At 37.6% G+C, this 25,145-nt stretch overlaps 1 protein-coding gene across 5 annotated transcripts in view; it reads right to left on the bottom strand.

Annotated features, from left to right (window-relative positions):
* SLC38A6 (solute carrier family 38 member 6) overlaps nucleotides 1-25,145 on the bottom strand; it is a 55,077-nt gene that overhangs the window by 6,214 nt on the left and 23,718 nt on the right. For 4 of the 5 annotated variants that reach the window (XM_056346969.1, XM_056346966.1, XM_056346967.1 and 1 more), the window contains exons 6-15: nucleotides 19,199-19,276; nucleotides 14,344-14,427; nucleotides 13,815-13,873; nucleotides 8,996-9,061; nucleotides 8,753-8,806; nucleotides 7,121-7,200; nucleotides 6,358-6,458; nucleotides 1,919-2,043; nucleotides 941-1,085; nucleotides 719-813 (exon numbers count right to left, since the gene is read on the bottom strand). In XM_056346969.1, the coding sequence (XP_056202944.1) occupies nucleotides 719-813; nucleotides 941-1,085; nucleotides 1,919-2,043; nucleotides 6,358-6,458; nucleotides 7,121-7,200; nucleotides 8,753-8,806; nucleotides 8,996-9,061; nucleotides 13,815-13,873; nucleotides 14,344-14,427; nucleotides 19,199-19,276 (887 nt within the window). The remainder of the gene's footprint in view (nucleotides 1-718; nucleotides 814-940; nucleotides 1,086-1,918; nucleotides 2,044-6,357; nucleotides 6,459-7,120; nucleotides 7,201-8,752; nucleotides 8,807-8,995; nucleotides 9,062-13,814; nucleotides 13,874-14,343; nucleotides 14,428-19,198; nucleotides 19,277-25,145) is intronic. The other variant, XM_056346968.1, reaches the window with a different exon arrangement.

The raw sequence follows: 25,145 nt of genomic DNA, 5'->3' as shown, positions 1-25,145 counted from the left end.
GTATAACAAGGCCCCAAATCCATTTGAACTAGTCGAGACTTTAAACAGTCAGAGAGCATCATGATTAGATTTTCTTTAAGATTCTCTACTTTGTCAATAGAAGAGCAGCCTTATGAATCATAAGAATAACAGAAGGACCACGCATAACCATCTTGTCAGCATTTTACCCAGTGTCATGAAGTTGCTCTGCTGAGCAGTGGTTAAAGTGAAGACAAACCAGTTACAGTGCAAAAAGCAGGCTGCTGCACAAATTCCAACTAGGACTTAACATACTACACAGAGAGAAACCATAAAGAGGAGAAAAAAAAATAAAAGGGGGTGGGGGGAGATGTTTTTGAGAAGGCTTACACAGAAAACAAGCATAAACACTGTTTCGCTTAAATGCAGTTTGGCTTTGTCCCAACTGCCCAGACAACATCAGAGTAATGCGTAAAAACGGAGGAGAAATTGGATTAAAAGTCAACATCTGAAAACTATAGGGAAAAGCATGTATTCCGATCAACAGTCCGGCATATGGACATACTGCTAGTCAAAAATGTCTTGTGAAGGAGTTTCAGAAAGACTAGAGCCATCACGAAGGATAAAAGGAAATGCTCACTGATTTTGTGAACTGCAACAAAACCAGGAACTTTGCCCCTTGGATTACGTGCTCTACAGTAAGATGCACCTAAAATGAGTCTGTTTAAATATAATGCGCACACATTAAAAAAAAGCATACCCCAAGTTTCTGTGGTGATAGAAAGTCCTCTCTGCTAAGTTTAAGATAAAAGAGTCCAGGATATACAAAAAGCAAACATGTTGATGTGGTTGAACCTTTAAAGAACAGAAAGTAAAACTTCACTTAGAGCAAGACTGAAGTGTATTAGCTTATCACAACATTGAATTTTTTGAAGAAAAGTTAAAAAAACACAACAAACACACAACCACCACCACAACTTACCAACTACTCCAAATACATTTTTAATGTCTGGCACGTACATTGCAAACAACACAACAATTGCATTCAGTGTTAAAGTGACAAGGATATGGCAAATCCACGACACAGGAAGGTGAGAGAAAAATACCATCAACACAGCTTTCCTTGCCTACACAACATGAAGAGAAACATTGCACGGGTAAATACATACACATACATATATTTTGACCTTATCTCAATTTCATAAACTTAAGAATTACGTTATTCCAGATTGAAAGAAAATGTTAAAAATGAAAAGGCAAAAAATTTAGTAATAGTTAAATGGTTTGGTTTTCTGTAGCATAAAGTTTATGCTAGTATTAAAGCAGTATTTACCACACCGCCGCTAGTTTTAAGGAATTTCTTTTTTGTAGGGACAAAAGGAGGTCTGGAAGATCACGTAGCAAATCTCGGTGTACTGTCAACTGATACGTAATCTATACGCTACATAGTTTCGCATGCACAATTTTTTTTGGTCCTAACTGAATGAATTTTCAGTTCTACCATGGTATTGATAAACTGAAGTAGGTGGGGTTTTGTGAAATAGGTCAATATGTGGTTTTAATTTACAATTAAATTGAGTTTTCAAGTATAAGTGTGTTTGTTTGCGGGTGCGTGCATGTAGAAAGGAAAAACCAAGTCAGCAAAACTCAATTTAAAGGGGAGTGGGGGTGGGTGGGAAATCAAACGGAATAAACTTTAGAAGTTCTGAATTCTCTAAATTAAAAACAATGCAGTGGGCTAGTTTTAATCTGAAATCTGTCTCAAGAGCACAAATTAACTTAGTGGTTACTTGTTATTTTGGAGCTCTCATGGAACATATGCAAATATGTGGTCTTTGATCAATCACTTGACAAGCAAGTTAAGATACACAAGACTAGATGTGACTCAAATATTGCAGTCTGCAAAACATTAGCGCTACCATTGCTTATTGCCAGCTTCAAAACATTTAGGAGTACTTACTGGGAAATGGATTAGAGGGACTGTCAAAAGCACCGCAAACAGTATAGCTAGTTTAACAGTCATGATGACAGTATCATGTGGCAGGTACCTGCTGTAACCTTGTAGTAATTCAGAGTCCACTTCGTCTGAAAAAAAAAAATAAAATGTAATTGCTTTGTTAACCATTTGAGAACTAAGATAATTAGAAACACATATGAAGCTTACATTCAAATTGATCAATTTGCTTGTGACTAACACGGAGTGAAGGGGGGTTGCACATACGCATCCCTGTGGCATTACTGAGACACTAGTATACATAACTTTGAGAAAACTGAAAAAACTTCAGGAGGCAAGGCTCTGTCGAGCCTGTGCTGAAGCCAAAGCTACCTAAAGAGAAGATACACATATGAAGGAGAAAGCATTAAAAAGAAAGATGATACGACATGAAGCCAAGTATACAGTAAAACTCGTTCTATGTCTCTGAAACAGTCAACACTAGATTCTTTCAGTTGAACTGGAAACCAGAAACAAATTAATTTTGCTAAACTGGCTGAATTGCATTTCCTTTCCCAGAAACATTAAGTGACATGCAAGGTAAAATTTCATGCTTTGAAAGAAAAGCTCCAATTCTAATTTAAAGGAAGAAAGAAATGTTCAAAATGCTAGGGTATGTGCTTTTATTGGCTATACTTAGCAATATATTGCTGGATGACATTGAGAAAGATATTTTTTATTTAAAAAAAAACAACCCCAAACTACTGACAATGGAGACTGATTCCTCCCTATGGTAAATGAGCAGACAAGCACAACACAAGGACACCTGAAGGCTGTCAGTTTGGATTCTTACAGTACCCAAAGGACAACAGAGGACTGCACCAGTGTCATGGTTTTGGCTGGGGAAAGAGTTAATTTTCTTCTCAGCAGCTGGTACAGTGCTGTGTCTTGGATTTAGTACGAGAACAATGTTGATAACACACTGATGTTTTTAACGTTTATACCAAGTCAAGGACTTCGCAGTTTCTCAGGCCCTGCCAGTGAGAGGGCTGGAGGGGCACGAGAAGCTGGGAGGGAGCAGAGCCAGGACAGCTGACCCGAACCAGCCAAAGGGATATTCCATACCATGGACCGTCACGCTCTGTATTAAACGGGGTGGCTGGCCAGGCCTGCCCATCGCTGCGCAGGGACTGGCTGGGCATTGGTCAGCTGGCAGTGAGCAACTGCACCGTGCATCACTTGGGTTTTCACCCCTTTTGGATTTTATTCCTCTCTCCCTCTCTCTCCTTCTCATGACGATCGTTATTATTATACTTTATGTTATTTATTAAATTGTTCTCATCTCAACCCACAAGTTTTCTCTTTTTCCCTGGATCTCCCCCCTGTCCTTCAGGGCGGGGATGGGGCAGTGAGCAAGTGGCTGTCTGGTACTTAGTTGTCACCTGGGGTTAAACCATGACAACCAGCATCGCACCTAACCAGGCCAAACACTTTCAAATGACAGCTCCATTCTCTTCAGTGGTAGCAATTCCATGTGCTATCCCACCACAAGCGCATTTAGCTTTGCAAAACTGACTCTGCTGTGGAATTACTGTAGAACTGTACGCTGTGATACACCATCAGAAGCATTACTTTTGTACTATTCAAGGCAGAATGGAGGCAAAATGTGATGAATCAGCAATAAATCCTTCACCTTTGACTTTTGCCCCTTTAAGGTGAAAAGTTTTACTAAGTTAACAGTAAAAGTCAGAGCCCTGAAAGTGGTCTGCTACCCTGGCTGTTTTGGTTTTTTTTTTCCTCGCACACCTTGGCTCTATGCTTTTTTGGAAACCAAAGTTTCAAACCATCTGAACCACACAAAGATGAAGCACGTCTCATTTCAAAGAGGGAACTCTTTATCTGTTGTTTTGTTTTCAATTTAAAATAAAAGTGTTTACATTTTCTCAGACTGCTGTTCTAGGAACAGGGAACATATTCTCTCTAATACTTAAAGAAATTAGTTAAACAAGACAACCAAAGAGTGAAAAAAGGAGAAGCAGTTTGCAAGCAACCCAAACCCTCTCTTACAGGCACCCACTGTTGGTTCCAGGGTTTCAGGCTCTTTGAGTCCAAGAGCTACTACAAGAAATCAGGCTTTCAGAACACCAGAAAAGTTCCCAGTGAAACGGACTAAAAGACTACATTCAAGACAGGCTCCTGTCCCGAAAAATAAACATGAGAGTGAAGGTAGAAGGAACTGGTCTGGTTTCTGCAACTATCACTGTTCTGTTCCCTGGATCTGTCCCACCCACCTCTTCTGTGTTTTGGTTTTTTTTCTTTTTAATTTTTTTTTGAGCTCTCATCTGGAGACAGATGGTTATCCCACACTGCCTGATCTCAGAGTGGCACTCCAAATCATATTTTCCTACAAACCACACGGAGACAGTCAGGAAACAGTAATAGTGGCCTATATGTTATTAGGGGTTTCAAGACTGCCATATGATTTTTCAAAGGATTCTGAGTGTCAAGGAAACATTTTCAGACAATTATGGTCAGACATACACTTATACTTGGGGAAATAAGGTGCAGAATTCCCTAGATATCTGGAATTATTAGCTGCTGAAATCCAATATTCTTAGTGCTTTGTCAGACACTATCTCAACCCCGTGATCCAAATACAGAACACTTCGAGAGGAAACCCTCATCAGAACACTTTGTCTTACTGCCTTACTATCCCTTACAAGAATTTTTATTCATTCCAATCAACACAGGTTAGCATGTGATCATCTCATTAAAAGGGTGAGTTTTCAGAAGACATGAGAAGAATCCTCATAGATGACTGTGATGCATTTATGTGACGGTATTTGTATGAAACTGCTCCAGAAGACAGATCACCAAGCAAAGGTGATTCAATTTGACAATGTGTGCTATGTGAGCAAAATGCACCGTAACACAAATTTACAGCAGGATACAGAGCCAAATGGTAGTTCTTAGAAAAGGCATCACACTGTGATGTTATATTACAGGATACCAAAACTGCTCTATGAAACAGACACTCACCTCTTCTGCCAAGGTTATGACAGACCTTTAGAAAAAGGTCACTATGTAGATAAGGGTTCTCAATCTTTCTGCGTACTTGGGAGATGCAAGAATACCAGATAAAGTCATCTATGTTTAAACTCAATTAAAAAATTGTACTCCGAAGTATTCTAAAGTCCAAATGCAGAGTTATTAAATTGTACTGATAATTGTAATAAATGTATTGAAGCACATTGCCATGTAAATTCCACAGCAAATTAAAATGAAAGATGTCTGTAGATTTTGGTAAGGCAGGTGTCATACCCCACCCAGTTCTGTTTGTTAAATAGGAAGGTACACTTACTTCATCAAGCACTATGTCAACAACACCTCTAAAAAACACGCATGTCTTGGTTTAGCTGACCATCAGACAGATACCATCCCTGGCTGAGGATCTGCTTGCAACACGAATGAAGACCAGAAGCGTGTGCTAGGAAGCCCAACTCCAAGCTTATCCTTTCCAGTTTTTAAATCCTTCCCTAGTCTTATGTCACTGCCTTCCCCTAAAGTCAAGGCTCACACTTTCTCTGATCCAGGCCTTCTACTTTTCTTATGTTCCTTGTCAATTTTTTTCCAGAGTTCTGTAGTGTCTTTATGTTGTATGTAAACAGAGGTATTGTAGTACCAAGTCACTCTGTGCTATCCTTTAAAATAAAGCTTTTCTAAATTGGATGATTCGTGGGGAATATTTTCCCCACTTCCAGCAGATTTCTAGTGAAATAGCTAGTGTTAGTTGCATTTAATTTGTAAAAATATAAAAACAAAAGAAAGAAGCCATACGTGCTTTGCACTCAAGCTGTATCCGACAGGGAAAATATGCTGCAAACCTCCATGCCTACCCAACATTGGGGCTAGCTCGCTGTGGGTCCAATTCCCCTCATAAAAAAGTAATGGCCTCAGTGCTACTGAGAGACTACACATGTGCTGGAATATCACAGGGTTAATGAATGATAAACGTGGCTAGAAGATATAGCCTTACAAGAGACCTTTCAAACTTGTTGGACAAGCAGACTACTATCAGATCTCTAAATCTCTCATAGACCATGACAAATCCATTCCCAGCTTTTAAATGGAAGTATTATACAGTCCAACATATAGTGGCCATCAGTAATCTTAACTACATAGCACTAGAAAACATCAACAGACCACCAGCTACAGTTTAGGAACCAGTATCTTGTCTGTATAGCATTTTAGGGCATAAACTAAGCAAAGTTTAGGTACATTACATGTTGGGAGGTCCGCGAGACTGTAATACTTTGCAGTGTTAGGCACATTCTTAAGTCTTCACAGGAAGATTTTGAGGATTCATGTGTATCAATGCACAAACAAGGCTGAAGTACTCCAGACAGAACGCATTTACCATTTATTATTAGCCTTCATTCTAAAAAGTACTTGAAGAATATACTTACCATAAAATGTCAGGTACCCAAATAGAGCAGACATAAAGTAAATTAGGAAACTCAGACCAATTCCTGTGACAGTTACATTCTGCATTCTACTTTTGGATGGACTAAAATGCAAAAAGCCAGAAAATTAGTGTTGCTTGACCTTGTGTTACGGACTACTAAAACACAATGTAATCTACATGGCAAGTTGCCGTTCATTAGAAAGCATTGTCTTAATTTATGGCTACTGAGTATTTGCTGAGGTCTGCACTGTCAGTAATATTTAGGGGCTTTTAAAGTGTTTTTAATCTGGTAATTAAAGGGCACTTTTCATACAGACAACTTCATTTTCCTCATCTTGAGAGGAATTTAGAGATACCAGAGATAGATATAAATCAAAATTTTGATTTATACAAGATGATATATATTCAGATCCAGGAACAGGGTCAAAAAACCCACTGAATCAGATGTGGCCAAATGCAGATTCAGTTACAGCAATAAAAATTAACTAGTAAGTACCTTAGCAAATGACCTTTTTTCTCCAGATTGGCCAGGCCAGGACAATGTACTGACATTGATGATGGGACCATATTTGCTACTTTTCTCTCCTGTAAGAGAGGAAAAGCCAGTACAGACTACAACTGTACATTTCCCCAAGACATGACAGCTACTTAGCTTGCATTGTTTGATGCCACTGACTTGAAAATAAAAATTATCCAGGATTAGAGAAAATATTACAGAAATACTATCTTTATATTTTAATATTGCATGTGTTTTCATACATTACCTTCGGAGCTCACAATAGATGGGTAAAACTGAGGTATGGCAGAGAAAAGAGAAGGCCATAGTTGGTATCGCATAAGCACTCTAAAATAAGTAGAAGAAAAACATCTTGTAGGTTGTTTGCTCTTACAGATGGTTGGAAAAATATCTGGATGAATTCAGAATTTAGTTAAAGCCTTGGAAGTCAGTGGAAACCTTTACACATTAATGCTTTAAGGTAAATCTCTACAACACTGAATGGCACCTCTGAATCATTCAACAAAAAAATGGACCTTTTCAACTAGTACCTCTTCAAGTGGTGGTCATAGCTTACTATTGTACAACCAGGAAAAAATCACGCTGTCTGTAAGCCAACAACTGAAAGATTCTTTTCTAGCTATATTGGGGTCAAATGCTTACGCAGAAAGAGCAGGATCTGCCCCAGACCCAGTGTATCTATCATTCATGAATTTTTCTGAGAAGTTTTATAAACTCTAATACCCATAGCTACCTGTCAAATTACTGATTCCTTCACCTTGACTTCAGTATTTTTCAATTACTCCTTCACAAAAACTTGAATACCACATCCAGAAAATATAAAACTTTAGATGTCAAAGCATATTAAGATAGTTACATAATTAAAGTTGCAACCACACAATTAGTGGTATATTATTCCAAAAACTTGTAACAGAAGAGATGAATCATCTAGTACAGCTTATTCATTTGCCAAGTGGAATAAGCTGAACTATAACAAACACTTTGTGCTGACATAATCGGGCCCATACTGGCAAAAATGTGCACTTTCCACTGATAAAGTTAAAATTTAAAAATAAAGATGAGTCCCAAGACTCTTCAAAGCACAAAAGGCTAGAACCTCAAAGTAGGTATTTCTGGTCAAAGCAAAATTTCTTCTTTGATCTATAGATAACTTTTACGTCATGTTTGCATTGCCCAAGCTTTTATTTTCTTTATTTCTCTTTTTCTTGGGAGGGTGGGGGTGGATTTTGTTTCTTCTGACAAATGCAACTGTGTCCCTCCTAAATTCCACTACACTACAGGCCTATCCCAGATTTATTCTTACCTTTTTCTGTTTCTCCTCACTCCACAGAGCCTGGAGTTCTACATGATACTTCCTCTCCTACCAGCCTTGATGGGTGGTGACATGATGTAAATGCCACATTAATTAACAAATACCAGAGCTGGCATTTAATGAAATGCACAAGACTGCATTAGGCCTGAAGAATTAAGCTTCAGGTAAGAAAAAACTAAGATAAGGCCCAGGCAGTTTCAAGAAACCTGTTCTACTTCGCCAGGAACTGAAAGTGTGCATACAGCCAAGTAGCACTGACTTCCAGCTGAAGGCATATTAAGTTGGCTTGATCTGACTGCATCATGAGGCTGACCACTGCTGCATCTGTTATACTTTATACTTTGGTCATACTTGCAAAATGTTTTCATAAATGCTAACTTGGACAGCCAGTCTTCATATAAAAAAGAAAAAGTGAGCCGGGATACCACTTGGCAGCAGGTATAGGAAATATTTCAACAGCCTATAACTAGTTTTACAGAAGAATAGCTTACCCTTGATAGAGTTTAAACCCCATTCTTTAAAAACCACCAACCCCCTTTAAGTTTGCATATTGTTAATAGAGATTACCTCTTTTGAAAGATGAAAGAGCTTTGCTTTACAATCCCCAGTAGAATTTGAAACCTGTAAGACAAACGCAAAAAAATGGCATAACGAAAGAATAAACCCAAACCACAGACGTGAAACTTTTTCATTTCTGTGATGATTAAGAAAAGGAGGAATTTAAATTACAAGTGATTCTGAAAGTGTTAATGTCAAAAAAGTATTACAGTTACTAATAAAATTAGAACTTCAAAACAGCATGCACTTTACCTGTAAAGTCTCTATGGCACTGCTTAGAGGTAGAGGACAAGGGATCGACCATTTTTTTATCATAATCTGCAAAGACAGTATATTTAATGTATGAATGACACACTAAAAGTCAGTTTAAATTTAGATATACAAACAGTCTGATATTTTACCTACATATACAAAGCAGGGAGCTACACCCATAGTAAATTAACAGGCTTGACTGGTAGATAGTGAAGGAAACTTGACAGCAGAACTTGTCAGTGCCATTGCATACAGCTGCTTACTCTGCACAGCTGGCAGCCTTATGGCATGCCTGTCTGGAGGTGCTAGATGGAAATGAGCTCTGACATTAACTGAAATACAACTAGCACCCTGCGTTCACTCTCTGTGTGCCACGCTAACTGCCTCCCGTGCAGAATAGCTGCTGTGTTCGCTATCCCAGGCTCTTTCCCTAAGTAGACAAGCCCTTAACAGAGATAGATCAGAGCCTAGGGCTAATCTTAAAAGGCAGAAACATATGGTTTGGACTAGAAAGCAAAGGAAAAACAATAAATGCAATCATTGTCCCAGAATGTCATTGGGGCTTTAGCTACACCCTGCTGGTTTAGGGACTGCCAAGTAACAGGGCTGAAAATCAAAGGGAAATTAAAATAAGAAATGTTACCTCCTTTTTGGAGGAACCTGGTTTAAAATGATAGTTGCATTGCTCTCCTCACCCTAATTAATTTCCTATTGTAGTTGCCTGGCTTCAGCAGTTATAATTCTTTTGAAGCCTAGAGCAAATAATTAAAAACTTAATTAAAGACTCAGATTCGCGAGAAGAATAACATGGAAGAGAGCGCTTCTCCTGGCTCAGAGAACTAGCTCTTGCTTGCAGCCAAGTGGTGTTTTCCAACGGATAAGGATTAGATGCTCCCTCTTGTTACCAGTGCCAGGAGAAGCAAACAAATGCTACCTCTGGACAAAACGTGGGGAAAGGAAACTGCGGGTACACAGCATGCTAAGTCCATTGTGGCAGTAACACATCTTAAATTGCATGACTGAGAACAAATTACGACAACTCAAGTTACAGAACTACGTATTAGTTTGCTCAACAGCAGCCTGCAAGCTTTGTGAAAAAGGATTCTCAATGGAAATCCTCCAACCGTGCTTCTGATGCTAAACTGGTACTGCTTTACACCAGGAGATCTGTTCTTGCCCCCTTATTGCTTGGCTAAACTGCCTCCCTCTGTGCAGTGTGAACTGCAACCTCATCTAAGGAAGGGTGTAAGAAGGGACAAGGACATGCTAGTAGCATACCAAGAAGTTCAACCTAAGAGCAATCAAGGGAGGAGGAGGAAAGGACCAAACACTAACAATGCGCCTTGGGCCTGTATCACACATGTGCGTGACTGTCACATGTGTCTCCCCTGCTTCATCTCTTCCTTGTGCACTAAGCAGCAAGAAGCTGTGAGCTGAGACACAGATGCAGACTACTGCTGCTGTAGGACCACAACCAGGGATGCATGGCTGTGCTACCTCCCCAGGAAGGCCAAGCTTGCTGGCTAGCTGAAGACATTTATAAGGCTGAGCAAGGCAGCAAAATAATTTTTCAAGAAGATCTCTCTGTATTTCAAGGCACCCAGACAGGGGAAATAAAGGAGTGGCTTTGAAGGCTCCAAAGTAGAAGGCTTTGTAGGAACTCCGGCTAAAATTGGAATAGGCCTCCTGAGAAATGAAAAGGGGCATAAAGCTAAAGGGCAAGCTTTGGGGAAAGTAAAGTGTGCTTGGCAGTGGTGGGGGGCAGGGCTTCCTGCAAGCTAAAGAGCAAAGTTATATACCAACACTGCAGAGGGAGGGCAAGACAAGCCAAACCAAAAAAGCTGAAGAACATTTTTTCTAAAATAAAATTAATACAGATTAAAGACAGATTGAAATAGAAATAAAAGGAGACAAAATAAAATGCAGTAGGTGCATTTAAAATCTGTAGTTATATTTGCCTGCCTGCTTAATTATTCAAATCTGTTTGGCTTTCCAATTGTAGTCTAATGAGATCCCCGTACAACGGGGAGAAATTTTTAAGTTGGCAGTTAGCTGGGCAGTCATGCAGGCAGCACAATCTTCCTCAGGAACTTTAAACTTATTTCATGTAAATGTTGTCTTTTGAATATAACAAACATTTGGTTTTAAGTGAAAAAACCCTAAAACCTAAAGAGATCCTAGTGGAAACAGGGTATTTCAAACCCACACCAAAAGCATTGCTAAAAAAAATAAAATAGAGGCTCAAAATGTTCTAATATTCTCAGTGATGTTGCTTTTCCGTATCCTGTAGAGGGAAAACAGGAATCCCTTTATTCCAGCAGTACTGACAACACTCAGCAAAGAGGGGCTCTCTGTGCATAACATCATTCATTACATATGGCAGGTTCCCAATCTGCATCACATTTTCTTCTGGGAACATAAGAGATTTATAAAAATACCATCAGGAATCATTAACACCTTTGTCGAACAGGCTACCAATAGGACTGTCTCCACAAAAAAAAAAAAGAAAAATCTGTCTTTACTCTTCACCAATATTTAATATAGCAAGAGGGGAGGCAATAAAAAAAAAGTTTAACGATCACATTTAATTTCTTTTCACTTAGGATTCAAGTCAGGGAAGTATTCAACAATCAGAAACAAAAGTTCTCAGGACCTCACAGAATCTGGCTTTGAATTAATAGTTACATATATTTGTTTTTCTTCCAGATCAGCTCGTCTCAGTGTTTTCACTTTTTTCGAAGTGAGGCCTACAAACACTACACTAACTTTAAAGGAAGATACTGAAGCACAGAGAAGAGATAATGTGACCTGCCAAAGCCCCACAGCAGAGAACAGAGAACAAAGAGTAGTCTCTAGACCTTTTGCTCAGTGCACTCACTAGACCCTACTGACCAAGACACATGCTGTCTGTTGTACCTATCTTTTCTGCAGGCTGTATTAGAACTCCAGTTTGCTGGCAAAAAGCTGAACAGATGGTATGCACTTGAAAATGCACAGAATTATTGTATATGCAAAATATAATTGTATTACTTCCATATGACTAACACAGTTTTCTTCTGGAACAAATTAAAACCTATCTGCCATACAGAAATGAACATTGTGCAAACTAAAACACCATTTCAACAGCACATACCACCCACTTCAAAGCAATTAGATAGAAAAACTAAACCACAGTTAATGCCTTTGAGTTTTGGTGCCTAAAGAAGTCACAGAGAATATTCTGGGAAGAATATTAGTTTTCTTTAAATATCCATAACTGGATATTTAATATATCCATAATTTTGACCTCTATTAGATTTACTGTGGCTGCTTCTTTGTCATTTAACAACAAAGAGTAAGCATACAAATTCAGTCATTTCATAAGAAATCCAGTAGTCTGTATACTCTTTCATTAGCACTTTCTACCTACTTTTTTGACAGAGAATCAAAACTAAACCCTAGCTTAAATCATCCCAGCTTGACGTGTCTGCACACAAGTTTTGCTTACACACTTGCTTTTTTGGAGCCCAACATTGTTTTCAAATGCATTCACCCATTACAACAGCTTTCTTCAGAGATGCATGCACGTTCCCACTGAAATCCAGGAGTTGAATTTGTTTTAAAATGCTTGCAACTAGCTTCAGCCTAAGGCCTATTTCAGCATTACAGTTCATGCTTTTTCTTTCTTTTTTTTTTTTTTAAGATAAATTTTAAGAGAGGGGTCAAAAGTTAAGGCAATTTATAAATATTACAACTGCATTTCCATTAGCTCTGGAGAGGCTGTGGCTGCTCCTCAATGTTCAGCTTAAGAAGAATACTTCCCAAGGTCCTACAAACACTGCAATTCTCCAGGGATACCCTAGGGAGATGTTTTGACAGCTTTGAAGTTTGGTTTTATCACATGGTTTAGTTCCTAATGGATTGCCTTGGTCTCCTGGATGGCATGTTTGTTCAACTTGCCTTCAACTCTGTTTATCCCTTTGTAAAACAGGTATTAAATGCAAGTCAATGCAAGCCAGAATGACAGGGGAGAGGGGGAACATTTTTTCCAGGGTCCCAAATAAGATTCTTGTTTCTATACCTAGATGACAGAGTGTGAGTTGCTTGGTTGTACTATGTATTACACATGGGCATTAACATACTTTTTCCCTGTAAAAAGAACAACAGTGCAACTTAAAGTCACATTTTCCCTCTTAGATCTGCCTAGCAGGTCTCAATTTTGGTATTTGGAAACATCAACCTCACAAGGGCCTTGAGAGGGTGAACATCAGGGTCAAAAAACCCCATATGGCTCAGAGAAAAACTTTTCCTTTCAGCGGGAAAGAAGAATAAGGTCATTGACGTATTAATGAATCTTGTAAAATGCCTTAATGAAGTTCTAGTTTTCTTTGCCTTTTTTTGAACTCTGTCACTCCATTATACATGTAAATTTAATTTATTTGGAGTATATTAAATTTTCTTCTGCACTAGTTGCAGTAAGTAATAGTTAGAAGCTAAGAAAACAGAATTCCATTCCACTACCAGTAGGGAAACAAAAGTGTATGTGCCAGCTCCCTTCACTGCACCGTCAGCAAAACAAAAATATTGTTACATTTACCAGTCCAAAATATAATTATTTTAAATCTTTTCACATGCTTGAAAGTTCATACACATTTCCATGCCTCAGCAAAATAAACGTAATCTGTCCAAGCAAGCACATACCGAACTTAAGGAAATCTCTAAATTTCACATAAAAAGTTAAGGGGGGAGGGGAAAGACAATTCATTTAAAAACAGGCTTATGAAAACATTCAAACAATAAGAAAAAAAATAGATAAGCTGTGCACAGATTTTTAACTTACCACAAGAGCAAAGTACACCATAAAGAAAAATGATAAACTACTTGTGTAGCCAAGAAAGCCTGTAAAATAACAGTAAAAATAAAAGAGAATTTATAAGGAAAGTGATCCTAATGTACAGCTAAAGCTTTACATTTTAGGCATGTTTTCTATTACAGTGCTTGGTATCTGGGGCTTAGGACTCAGAATAACAACATTCCAACTGCCTGTCACAGATCATTTATGTAGTTTTGTAGGGCAGAATTAGAACTGGCTTACCACTAATGGCATGCTGTAAGTAAATGCAGCTCTTTAATGTTCTGCTGTAAAGATTTTATTTTAGTATTGCAGACAAAATACTACTGCAACCCAAGTAATAGGTTAACTAGGCAGGGCTGGAAGGCAGAACACACTACAACAACTTAAGTAATCCCCACCATCACCAGACCCCTGCCAGTTAAAATAAATAAATAACCCATTAAGGTTTTAAAGTCTTCAACTGTAATTGCTACTAAAGTAGAATAATATTCGCTACTCTCCGTTAATTACTCACCAATTTTAGGAAGAAGCGCAAGAGGAAAAACAATGCAGACTGAAGTAATCAGTAGCAGCAGTCTCCCATCAAGGTACCAAGACCTGTTGGAAAACCTATTTGTGATTAATACAAAAAGCTCCAGAGTCCTAAAAAACAATCACTAGGACAAGAAAAAACAAATAATTTCCAGTCTGACATGCTATTTACATTAATCTGTATTCCTAGTTTCTGTACAGTGACATAAAATAGAGCTCCCAGATAAACGAGGATGCAGAGCATCATCCTCTAACAAACCAACATTGCAGACAACGTTCCATAGGCAAGTGTTTGCATGGATCCTAAGTCTCATGTGTGTAGTTATTTCTCAGCCACACAACATGCAAATCGCTGCCTTTATTCAAAGCAATGATCAGAGGGCAAGAGTATTTTGTACTCTACAATTTCCAACAGAAGTACTTATATAGTACTTCTACACATATCTTGAATTGGATTACACTGAGTTGCATATTTACATAATTGGAAGAAACAACGATGTCAATTCCCACTTACTGGTGAACTTCCCTTCCAGTTTATTACTCCTACATGACCCTAGCTGCTTACCATTTCCAAGAGCTGTGAAATAGAAAGCTATGCTACCCAACCTATCTGTTTGGAAATTCAGTTATGTTTTCTAAACATCAGCCCAAGTTTCATTACACCTATCATCACAGCATTCAAATAATAGAAGAAAGCAAGAAATAAATCAACTTTCAGTTAATTTGAAATTATGTTTTCTGTCCAATGGTGATATAAGGAAGAACAGCAATAAGGAGGACTTATCTTTAACTTCACACAAAGCAATCACTTACTCTTTGCGTACATCCACACAAGAATTAAAGGACAGAAGGAATGGAAATTATGATAATGAAATCCGCTATAGCGTTTAAACATAAAACTACAAATAGTAAAAAAGCATTGTAGAGGCATATGAAGTTTTAATGCATTTGAAATCTATTCAAAGCATCAAAATCTCGTCTCCAAATTGAGGAAGGTACAGATGGATAAGTTGTTAAGAAACAGAAACATCTCCCCCTAACTTGGTAATAACCATAATATCCTGTACTGATAAACATCTTGCACATCAGCCTCCAACTTTACTACCTATAAACACCTTGGCCTTTGACCTTCAAGTTTATTTAGTCCAGGATATGGTTAGCACCTAATAAACAGGCGGCACCTCAAGTTATCATAAGGAAAGTAGCACAACACCTGTGTTAAAGAAAAATTACCATGTATGTAGATTAACTGCTGTCGTACATTGTGGACAACCACTTGTGTCACTCATTTGAAAAAATATGTAATATAAATGAACAGAGACATTTCAAGGTTGAGGGCATCTTCACCATATCAAAATCAAAGCACTCCGCAAGCAACAATGTCTATATCAAAAATTACTCAAAATACATTATTCTTAAAAAAAAATTAAAAATAATAAAAAATAAAATCTAAAAAAAAGTATTATAAAGTATTTCACTACTACTGCAGTGAAAAGCAACTTTGCCAAGATCACCTCCCTGCTGTAGTATGTTTGTGTTGTTAGCATTTAGCATCCATGTGTTTTTAAAACTTTTCCTATCTAGTATGGTGGATGTTCAGATTAGGAGGAACAGTATCATAGCAGTAGGCAAAAGTACAATGAATGCTGTACTATGTGTACATGTGGGACCTCTGGTTTAAGTCTCCTGATTCCAAACATGCAGCAAATCCCCAACTGCCATTGTAGCTCACAAGCTCAGCAGGACAGAGAAAAAAATATTTTGGTTACTTTATGGTAAATGAAAAAACATTGGGGGGGGGGGGGGGGGGGGGGAGGAAAAGAGAGAGGAAAACTGCAGTGAATTGATGGGAAAAAGAAAATTTTGTAGACTGCTTCATTTTGGAATACTAATTATTTTATTTAAAAACATCTCAAAAAACTGAATAGCGGATCATTTACTGATTATAAAAAAATGCATCCATTTTTTCCTCAAAATACTGTTGTAGAAATACACATTTCCAAAGGCAAAATAAATGTTTTGATATTGCCTTGAAAATCAGTGTGATCTGCAAATTTAATCCTATATGGTAAAAGCATTTCAAGTATGAAATACAGAATATAAATCCTTGACCCTACTGAAAACGCTTCGGCATGCAGATGCTCCTTCTCCCTCCCCATTTTAACTAAAAGCAGACATTTATAAATCGCTTTAATTTCATTCCTGAATGCAACAGGACAAGAGGTTCATATGTTCTAAATTAGGATCTTACTCTCAGTCCATATCAATTATATAACACACAAGCAAGACAACTTAATTGCATCAATCATATCCTCCTGACAGGGTCATTAAATGTTAACAGAGGGCTCACAAATTACAACTTTTTAACACAATCCTCATTTGAAACTACATTTATGTCATGAAAACTATGTGGAATTCTTGTTATGCAGACAGACTGCAACATCTCAACTCACAATTAACAAGTGTTCACATTGTATGTTTCTGTTTTTCGATAAAGACCTGAAGATGTATTACACACTGGCTCTGAATCTTTCAAACACATGCACACCTGCTAACCTTTACCTATAAAAATAAATTCAATGTGCAAAACATTCTTTAAATGGCTTTCCCAAATGTATGGCTTGGGAGGGTTAATACATATAAAATATCTTCACAGATAGTTTAACTGACACTTTTGATACATTCTAACTACAGTTAAAAGATAAATTCTGCACCCAAATGAAAACGTATGAGATGCTATAACAACTTAATGAAACCAGAAGAGCCATGCAGCAACATCTGGAAACAAGTGGTCCAGCTAAAGAAGTTTAATCAAACTAGTCAATCTTTACGCTCCTTGCATAAATAAGTTGCTACTTAGGCTTGATATTTTATTATCTATTTTTGTTCAACAATTTCCTACAATTCAAAAACTCTGTTAGTAAGAAACTACTCTAAACATCTGCAAATAAATGTACAGAAACAAAATATTATGATCTACCACGGCAATTAATACGGCAAAATATATGAAATATAGATGTGGGTGTACAGAGAAGGTCACCTGTGTGCATGTACCTGGAATACTGCTTGACCACTGCATTTGAAACATTTGCTTGGGCAAAGAATAGAGGCCGCAAACTGTGTCAAACGAACATTTATCAGTGCAAGATCTCCCAGTAACAGAGGCAGAAACAGGACGAGACCTGGGCTGACATAAGCCTACCACCTGGGCTGGGGTCAGTATTCCTATGGACAATTTCAGCTTTCTAAATGCAAATCTGAACTTCATTTCCATCTCAAACTGTAATTTTGGCTCAGGAAAAAGTATGGGTGGTGGCAGTGCTGACAGCGCACTAAGAATTACAATGGCTTCGACAATTCGTAATAACCAGTTAAACCACTGTAACCTGTTTGTGAGCTCATAGGTGCTCACATCCAATCTGTGATGCAAGATCTGTGCTAGCACCTTGACAAACAAAGCTGGTGGGAGTGTTATAAAATAGGCACCTTCATCAAGAAGTTGTTTATACTACCTTTTTTAGCAGAACAACCCTTTGAGTAGTATGCATGCATGCAGGACCTCCAGATCCTACCCAACACAAGTGTATCTTTGGTAAGAAAAAACACTTTGCATAAACAGGGTTGACAAAATTCAAAACAGTAGGAAGTGATGTTATATGCTAAATTTGGGGACAGACTGGAATGCACGTTCAGCAGATACAGCAGCAGGCTCAACACTGCTGTGTATGAAGAGTGGAGTTAAAAGTAAGGTCTTGAAGAAGGTGATAGCATCCACATGAAAAGCCGACGACTACCCCAGCTGGAAGAGGCTAAAAATGACATATACACATAAAACATAATAGTTTAAAAAAAATTCAAAAAATCCCTTACTAAAAATTTATCATTGCAAGGGCCAGCATGGCAGAAAGACAGAAAGCAAGATTACCACCACACTTCAGTTCTCAAAATGTTCGTGACAACATGGGAAAGTCAGAAATTACAAAATATAAAATGAACTAGAGTACCTTTTGGAAAACTGATTTAAAACTTAAAATTCCCCCACAACATTCAGAAATAGTACAAGCACCACACCACCTTGAGATGATTTTACCACATTTCAATCCAGAGAAAGTATTGAGCTCAAAGCATCTGAAAATAGCAGTTCCAAAAAACAGCTGTAACACAATCTAAGATACACTGCCATGAATGACAGCAGCACTGGAACAACTCAAGCAAGATATTTCTGTGCTGGAGCTGCAATGTTTGTCTTAGTACAGGCACAGATTTCTTGCGACAGTTTTGATAGAAATCTGAGGGACACACTCCTTACATACAGCTTTATAGCTCAATTGCAAAGAATAATTTCTTTACTGGGAGCCAAGTTAAGGAATTATAAACCAAGTCTGGAAACCTGGCATTTTTCCCCAAGACAAGTCCGATTACTGGAGCAAGACAACAAAATATTTAAACGTCTGCCGGTTTTTGTACTGTGGGTTCGAAATATGTGAAGTGATAACATGACAGCAGTTTAAATGTTTCTCCTCCTCTCCCTCCTGTCCCCTCCTGCTTCCCCTTTTAAATTTTTACAGAAGGGAGATTTCTGTGGATGGAGTTTTGCCACTGGCTTTAAGGTCGTCTGATGAGAAATTGCTGTGAGGAAAGAATTGCGCTCTGTGTCTATGTGCCACAGCAGGCTCGCACATGCCAAATACATTTCATATTCCAATAACTCCAGTAAATAACTGATTATTTTAGCATGTGAGATCAGAGGGAAATGTCAGTACCCATCTCCTTCAACAGTCCTGAACCACACTCTTCCTCAAGACAAATACAGAATGTATGAAGCGTTTTTCCTTATCCACTTTCGTCTCCACTTAAGAACCCCGCAACAGCACCAGGAAGTTCAGACTTAACAATAAAAAGATAAGATGACATAGCTGCAAACAGAAGCAGAACAGATTTAGTAGTGGAATACCAATATCCCTGGCTGTAACAATTAGCACGGCTTAACCAGAGGGATTACGACTGGAACATCTCAGCTATATATTAGACACTATGGCACCAGAACCAGAATTTATTTTCTCATATACTTCCTTCAGAAATAGCTGCAAATCCCGAAGTATTGTACCGATGTTAGCTAATGCCTCCAAAGAGACTGATATGATGTGAGTCTTGAAACAAGGAAAGCATAATCTAAAGAACTAAAAGGCAAAACAATATAAAATACAGGCCTGACCTTTTACTTGGGAACACGGACCTACAGGCTAGAGACAGACTGCAAGGCTGCCGCACTTCTCCTTCCTCTTTATTCTTTACAAGTCATTGTTAACGACAAGAGTAAATAGTAAGATTTGTTTCCATTAATACAATTGGGTTTTTAAAGACTAGGGTTTTATTGTTGTTCAACTGCTGCTGTAGTAAATAAATACACGATAGAAATTTAAAGACAAGAATAGAACTTCAAAGGTGGGGGTTTTTTATATATACTTCATGGTCTGGCCCTTAGAGGCAAGAGAATTATCAGTGACAGATCTCTGCTTCTCAGCTAAACCCACCACCAAGAGGACGCCAACAACAATGTCAAATGCAAAACTATACACGAACTGCAAATCAGAAGAGAAATTGTTAAGTTACTCTTATAGGACTATCGACTTGCAATGAAGCGTTTATAGTTCTGTTCAGAAGAAAGCAATGATGCATACATATATATTCAAAAGCTACTTCACTATCATTTTTCTCCTTTACTATATAAAATTATCAAAGGCATAAATGAGAGTTTTTAAGTTAGAATTTAAACTTAAACTTAACCTGATCCTTCATATAGTGTTGTGTCACTTTTTTCTTTTACATAAGCAGCAAGTATTTCTATAAATCAAAAACCAGCAGAGAATTACTCAGAAAAAAAAAAAATAAGCCTTACAAACAGCTTCAACGAGTATCAAAGCCTACATGAAACTAATTTCCATCCTTCAGCAGCAAGTAATTTTAGTAACGTGCCAACAGTAGTTTAGGTACATTTAAAGCTTGAAAAAAATTCATCTGTTGCATTCAAATTTTACTGTTCTGTATTTAGTAATTCTTTGGAATTTTACCAGGGTGTATTTATTAGTGCTTTAAAATTAAAACATATATTTTTAAAAGGTAAACCAGCAAACTTCCATAAGCTGATTTTTTTTTTTAATTAGTTTGTGAGGTTTGGGGTTTTTTTTAAGGAATGTTTTGAACTTTAAAAAAAATGTGTGGACTCAGACACTGCTGTACTACAGCAGTTAATGTTAAATTTAAAGAAAAGTAATGCAGTCTCTATAAAGAAAGCAAATTCAATTAATACAAAGTGACATCTACCTACCGCAAGGTTAAATTAAAACCATTTGGTAGGTCGCTAAATAAGGAAATATTCACTTCTTCATAATTAAAAGCTATGGGTTTTCCAATATTCAAGTATATTTCCCTGTTGACATGTAGCTGGTGATTGTGTCTGGTGAGGTGTTTATCTGCTATCTTGATTTTATTCTCCTGTTTGCGTACAACAGAACGTACATTCAACCACAGAGAACCTTACAGCATGCATATTTCTAAATCACCAAAATTTGTAAGTAGATTAACACAATTTCTCATGCTAAGCTACAGGCAGATGCATATTTCACCCTAAGCAAAGGGAGACTTTTAAAAAAATTAGATTGGGGTAAGGGAAGAAGGAAAATTCCTCTAAATTATAATTCTACTTTATTCATCATTAGCCTTCTTTCTTGTATTATACAATACTTTATACAAAAGCAAGTCAAAATTTTCATATATTTACATCCTTCAGAAAGATTTCAAAATTAGTTCTTTTGCAGCCTCAGCTGCAGAAAGCTTCAAATTAATTTCCAGATCAGATTTCCTCCTAATATGCAATCTGTCACTCTTCCCCTGCATTCCTATTAGCCTCTGGCTAATCATTTGATCACTTATCCTTTGTTGTGCGCTTACTCTTTGTTTTTAAAAGAGGAGTCCTATTTCACTGAATTCCACTCCTAAGAAGGAAACCAATCATGCACCAAGAAACTTGCACATGCTAAACATTTGTATGCATCTTTCTTCCTTTCTCTGGGCATATGGGAAACAATCTCACATAGCAGGATTTTTTCCCCCCAGTATATATTCTCTTGTTTGCTTCAGAAGATGAGGAAAATACAAAGAAAATTGTTTATATCCTGATGATTAGGTAAGACATGAATCTCGTACGTAAGCCTGAGCAGTACACTCACGCTAAATAAGAGTTTAAAAAGTCAAATCCTGCTTTTTCTTCACTTACACAGTTGTAATTCTCCTCACGAGCAACAGCTCCTTGTAGCTTTACACAGCATGAAAGAAGAGACACTAACCACTCTAGAACTCTCTGAAACACCCTACAAAGTGAGCAAGGAACATTGATTGTTTTTTAAAGCTAAAGCCAAAACAGCCAAGCACCTTCAGAAATGTCACAGCAACCTGAAAAAATTCTCTCAAGTGGGAATAAAGTGCATACAACACAGAGAAAACGTCACGTATCCTTTGCTCCAAATTCGAAGTTTTCCTTCACTTCCCTGACGCCACTGCAACTGAAGGCATGTCAAGTTACATTGTAAAAATTAAACATAAGCTACCCTTGGCAGTCTTAATGTATAACGGAAGGAAGAGATTACACAGTCACAAAGCTAAACTGTGACACAAGTGAACACAACAAAAAAGCTTACACTGTGCTTTGATTTATTCTACTTTGAAATTATCAGAATGACAGAGGAAGTCAATATTTCAATGTTTTAATGGCTAACTTTTAAGGCACCTTTTATCACATACAAAAATTATAACACACATTCATCTTTAGAAGCGTTGAAAAAAATTAGCAAGCATCAGAAGCAACGTTCCCTTCAAAGTTCACCCCCCTGCAGATGCCTAGTACGGGAGAGCAGAACTTGGTGCTCTTGCAACCCAGTCTCATCCCCTAAATTAAGAAAGAATGTTATGTTTTCTTCGTATCACCTCTCTGCAACATGAGACTTCTATCTTTAGCACTGAATGAGACAGGTTTCCTGCAGAACGAATGGTGTACATTGACGTAGTTGAGCCTTTAGCAATATGCAGATGCCACCAGTGCTGAACTACAACTGCGTGAACTACAACCTTCAGATAGTCACTTCCTAATTTTCAGATCCTGAATTTGCATACAACGCTACTTTAAATCATTTTCAGTATGCACCAAGAGCTACCTGATGGAGAACAAAGTAGGTCTGAACTTCTCAAGAGGCCTAGTCACAGAAATGCCATGAAACAGCATTCAGCAGAAATCAAAATTATATTGCTATTTTATTATTCAACAGGCTTACCACTGTCTTGAAAGCAGCAAAAAATTACATTCTTAAGATACATAGCGCACTGCCATGTTCTGAAAATTTGGTATTAGCTCTTCAACAGAAAAAGAGATGTCTGTTAAAACACACAATAGGGCACTTGTTTTATACTTTCATTATTATAACCTGTAGTGCCACCATGAGATATGACTCAATAAACATATTATGCATACATTATTCAGAATATCCCTAATGTGCTACAATATTGTTTAATACTGAGCATATGTGCCCCTACCTGAAAAAACAGTAGCTGCTGGAGAAAAGGGAAGCCAAGGTTATGTTTTTAAAACAGTTCTCAAAATACATCTTCCAAACTAGCCCAATCCTAAAATCAAGTACATGAGTGGCTTTTTAGTCACCAGAAAAAGTAGTGTAACTTTTCCTTAATATCCTACCCCAAAAAGATCAATTGCTGAAGTCCACAGCAGTGATGCAAGAGAATATGTGCATTAGATTTATGTGTTTAAATATAACATCTAAAATAAATATATAATTTATTACTTCCATAGAAAATGGTTGTGCTAAATCCCTCCCATTTAATTGAAGGGACCGAGTCTCACTCTTCTGGTTAGTTTCTCCTTATCTACCGCTGTAGCTGATCATATTAGAGCAGTACAGAGATGACTTGCGTTATTAAGCACCATGCAAAAATGGAACCAAGCTAGCTCCCCGACTTCACACAAGGGAAGGCAGAGGGCTGGGGAAAAACAGAGTGTACCAACACAGCCAGCCACACTGGCTCTTCCGCTCCTACATAAAATAAGGCATACTCAGTACCAGGTAAGATACAGATTCCTCACAAATGCCTACAGATAATTTAAATAGATGAAAATGCCTGTAACTTTGAACCTTTAAGTTCAGTCAGTAAGATCCCCATTTCTCCCAAAATACTGAAAAGATTAGAGGCTGAAAGGCAGAAATAGCAGAACAAACACTACCAGTCCCTGCACGCTCCCACCCAACTGAGCTGGCTCTTTCATAGCAACTGCACGTGACAAACCCCTTTGGGCTTGTGTCTCCCTTTGCTGGTATGGAGTTTGCTTAAAATTGAATCTGTCTTAATCTAAACAATGTGACAATGTTAAAGGAAAGCAGGAAAGGATTTCAAGAAAGAAAATTAAACTAGAGCGGATTTTGGGCAAGCTCCCATTTTGTCTGTCAAAGAATTAGAATGGAAAAGCAAGATAGGAAGTTCCTCAGTATTGCATTGAGTCCCTTGTAAGTAATATGACTTGTGGAAACATCAGGAATGATGCATGGATGCCACTGAAAACCATCAACTATTTTAGCCCTCACACCATATAGCCTTAAGAGTATGCTCTTGTTTTCATTTGTAATGAACGTCTCATATGCTCAATTTTAGGAAGTCTCCCAATTACTGGATGTATTTTTAGTATTTCCTGTTAGTGGAAGCTTAAAAAAAGTGAAAAAAATTTTTGGGATCATTTGTTTTTAAATACAGATGTAGAATGGAGTGTGTGAAGAGAGATGTAATGCTTGTTCATAGGGAAAAGTTCTGAGAACAGAAATAGGTTGTCAACTTCTTTGCTAGTCTTCATGCTATGGGTACTCATCCTGATGAATTTCTGCTTCTCCTTCCTTCTAACTTTAGCTTTTACCTCAATTACTCTGAAACTTACCGGGGGGGAGGAGGTCCTTCTTATTCCACAGGAAACATGGGGCAGCAGATTTATTTTGGCAAAACTTCATGAGTTTTTGTACGGTTATGCTGACACAACTGAGAAGTTTTCTACACAGCTCATCATATATTCCGAGGCATAGCTGCAGGTTGGGATTTTTGAATATTTTTTTTTAATTATTTAAAACAAGTTTAATATTCTTTACAATATCAAACCTTCCAACACCCAATCACTGCAAAAGGAAAACACAAGAGCATGGGTCATCAATTGTTAAATTAGTACAGGAGCTGACAAACCCACCCTTAATTAAGGCAGCTCTGCACTGGAAATCCTCACTTTGCATCAGTAAGGACAATTAGGCTTTCAGGTCAAAAGCAAACCACATTGTGAAAACAAACATTCCCGTTTGTTTGAAAACACAATTAGATTTCCCATACCTAAAGAAAGCCCAGTGACTTCTTCAGGTATTAACGATGCAGGTCTCAGCATGTATTTTATTCTTCTAAGATTTGCACCATTCATTTTATTTTCAAAGTTTGTAGAGTACCCCGAGTACAAAGAGGTTATTCCCACCTAAATACTCCATTAAAAAAAAACCACACAAAAAAACAAACAAAAATAACCCCAAAACAAACGAAACATTTGCCCCATTTAAAATGAGACATTTTGTAAATACTTTAAAAGCTCAGTTGCAGAATGGATCAACTCTGGAGAAAAAAAATAGTAATTTGCAAAAGAAAATTGCCTAATAAATAAAATGAGGTGGGGTGTTCGGTATTTTTTCGAGTCCACAC

Source organism: Falco biarmicus, chromosome 7, assembly GCF_023638135.1.
Source record: "Falco biarmicus isolate bFalBia1 chromosome 7, bFalBia1.pri, whole genome shotgun sequence".
NCBI lineage: Eukaryota > Metazoa > Chordata > Aves > Falconiformes > Falconidae > Falco > Falco biarmicus.
This window is presented reverse-complemented; position numbering and strand designations above follow the sequence as displayed.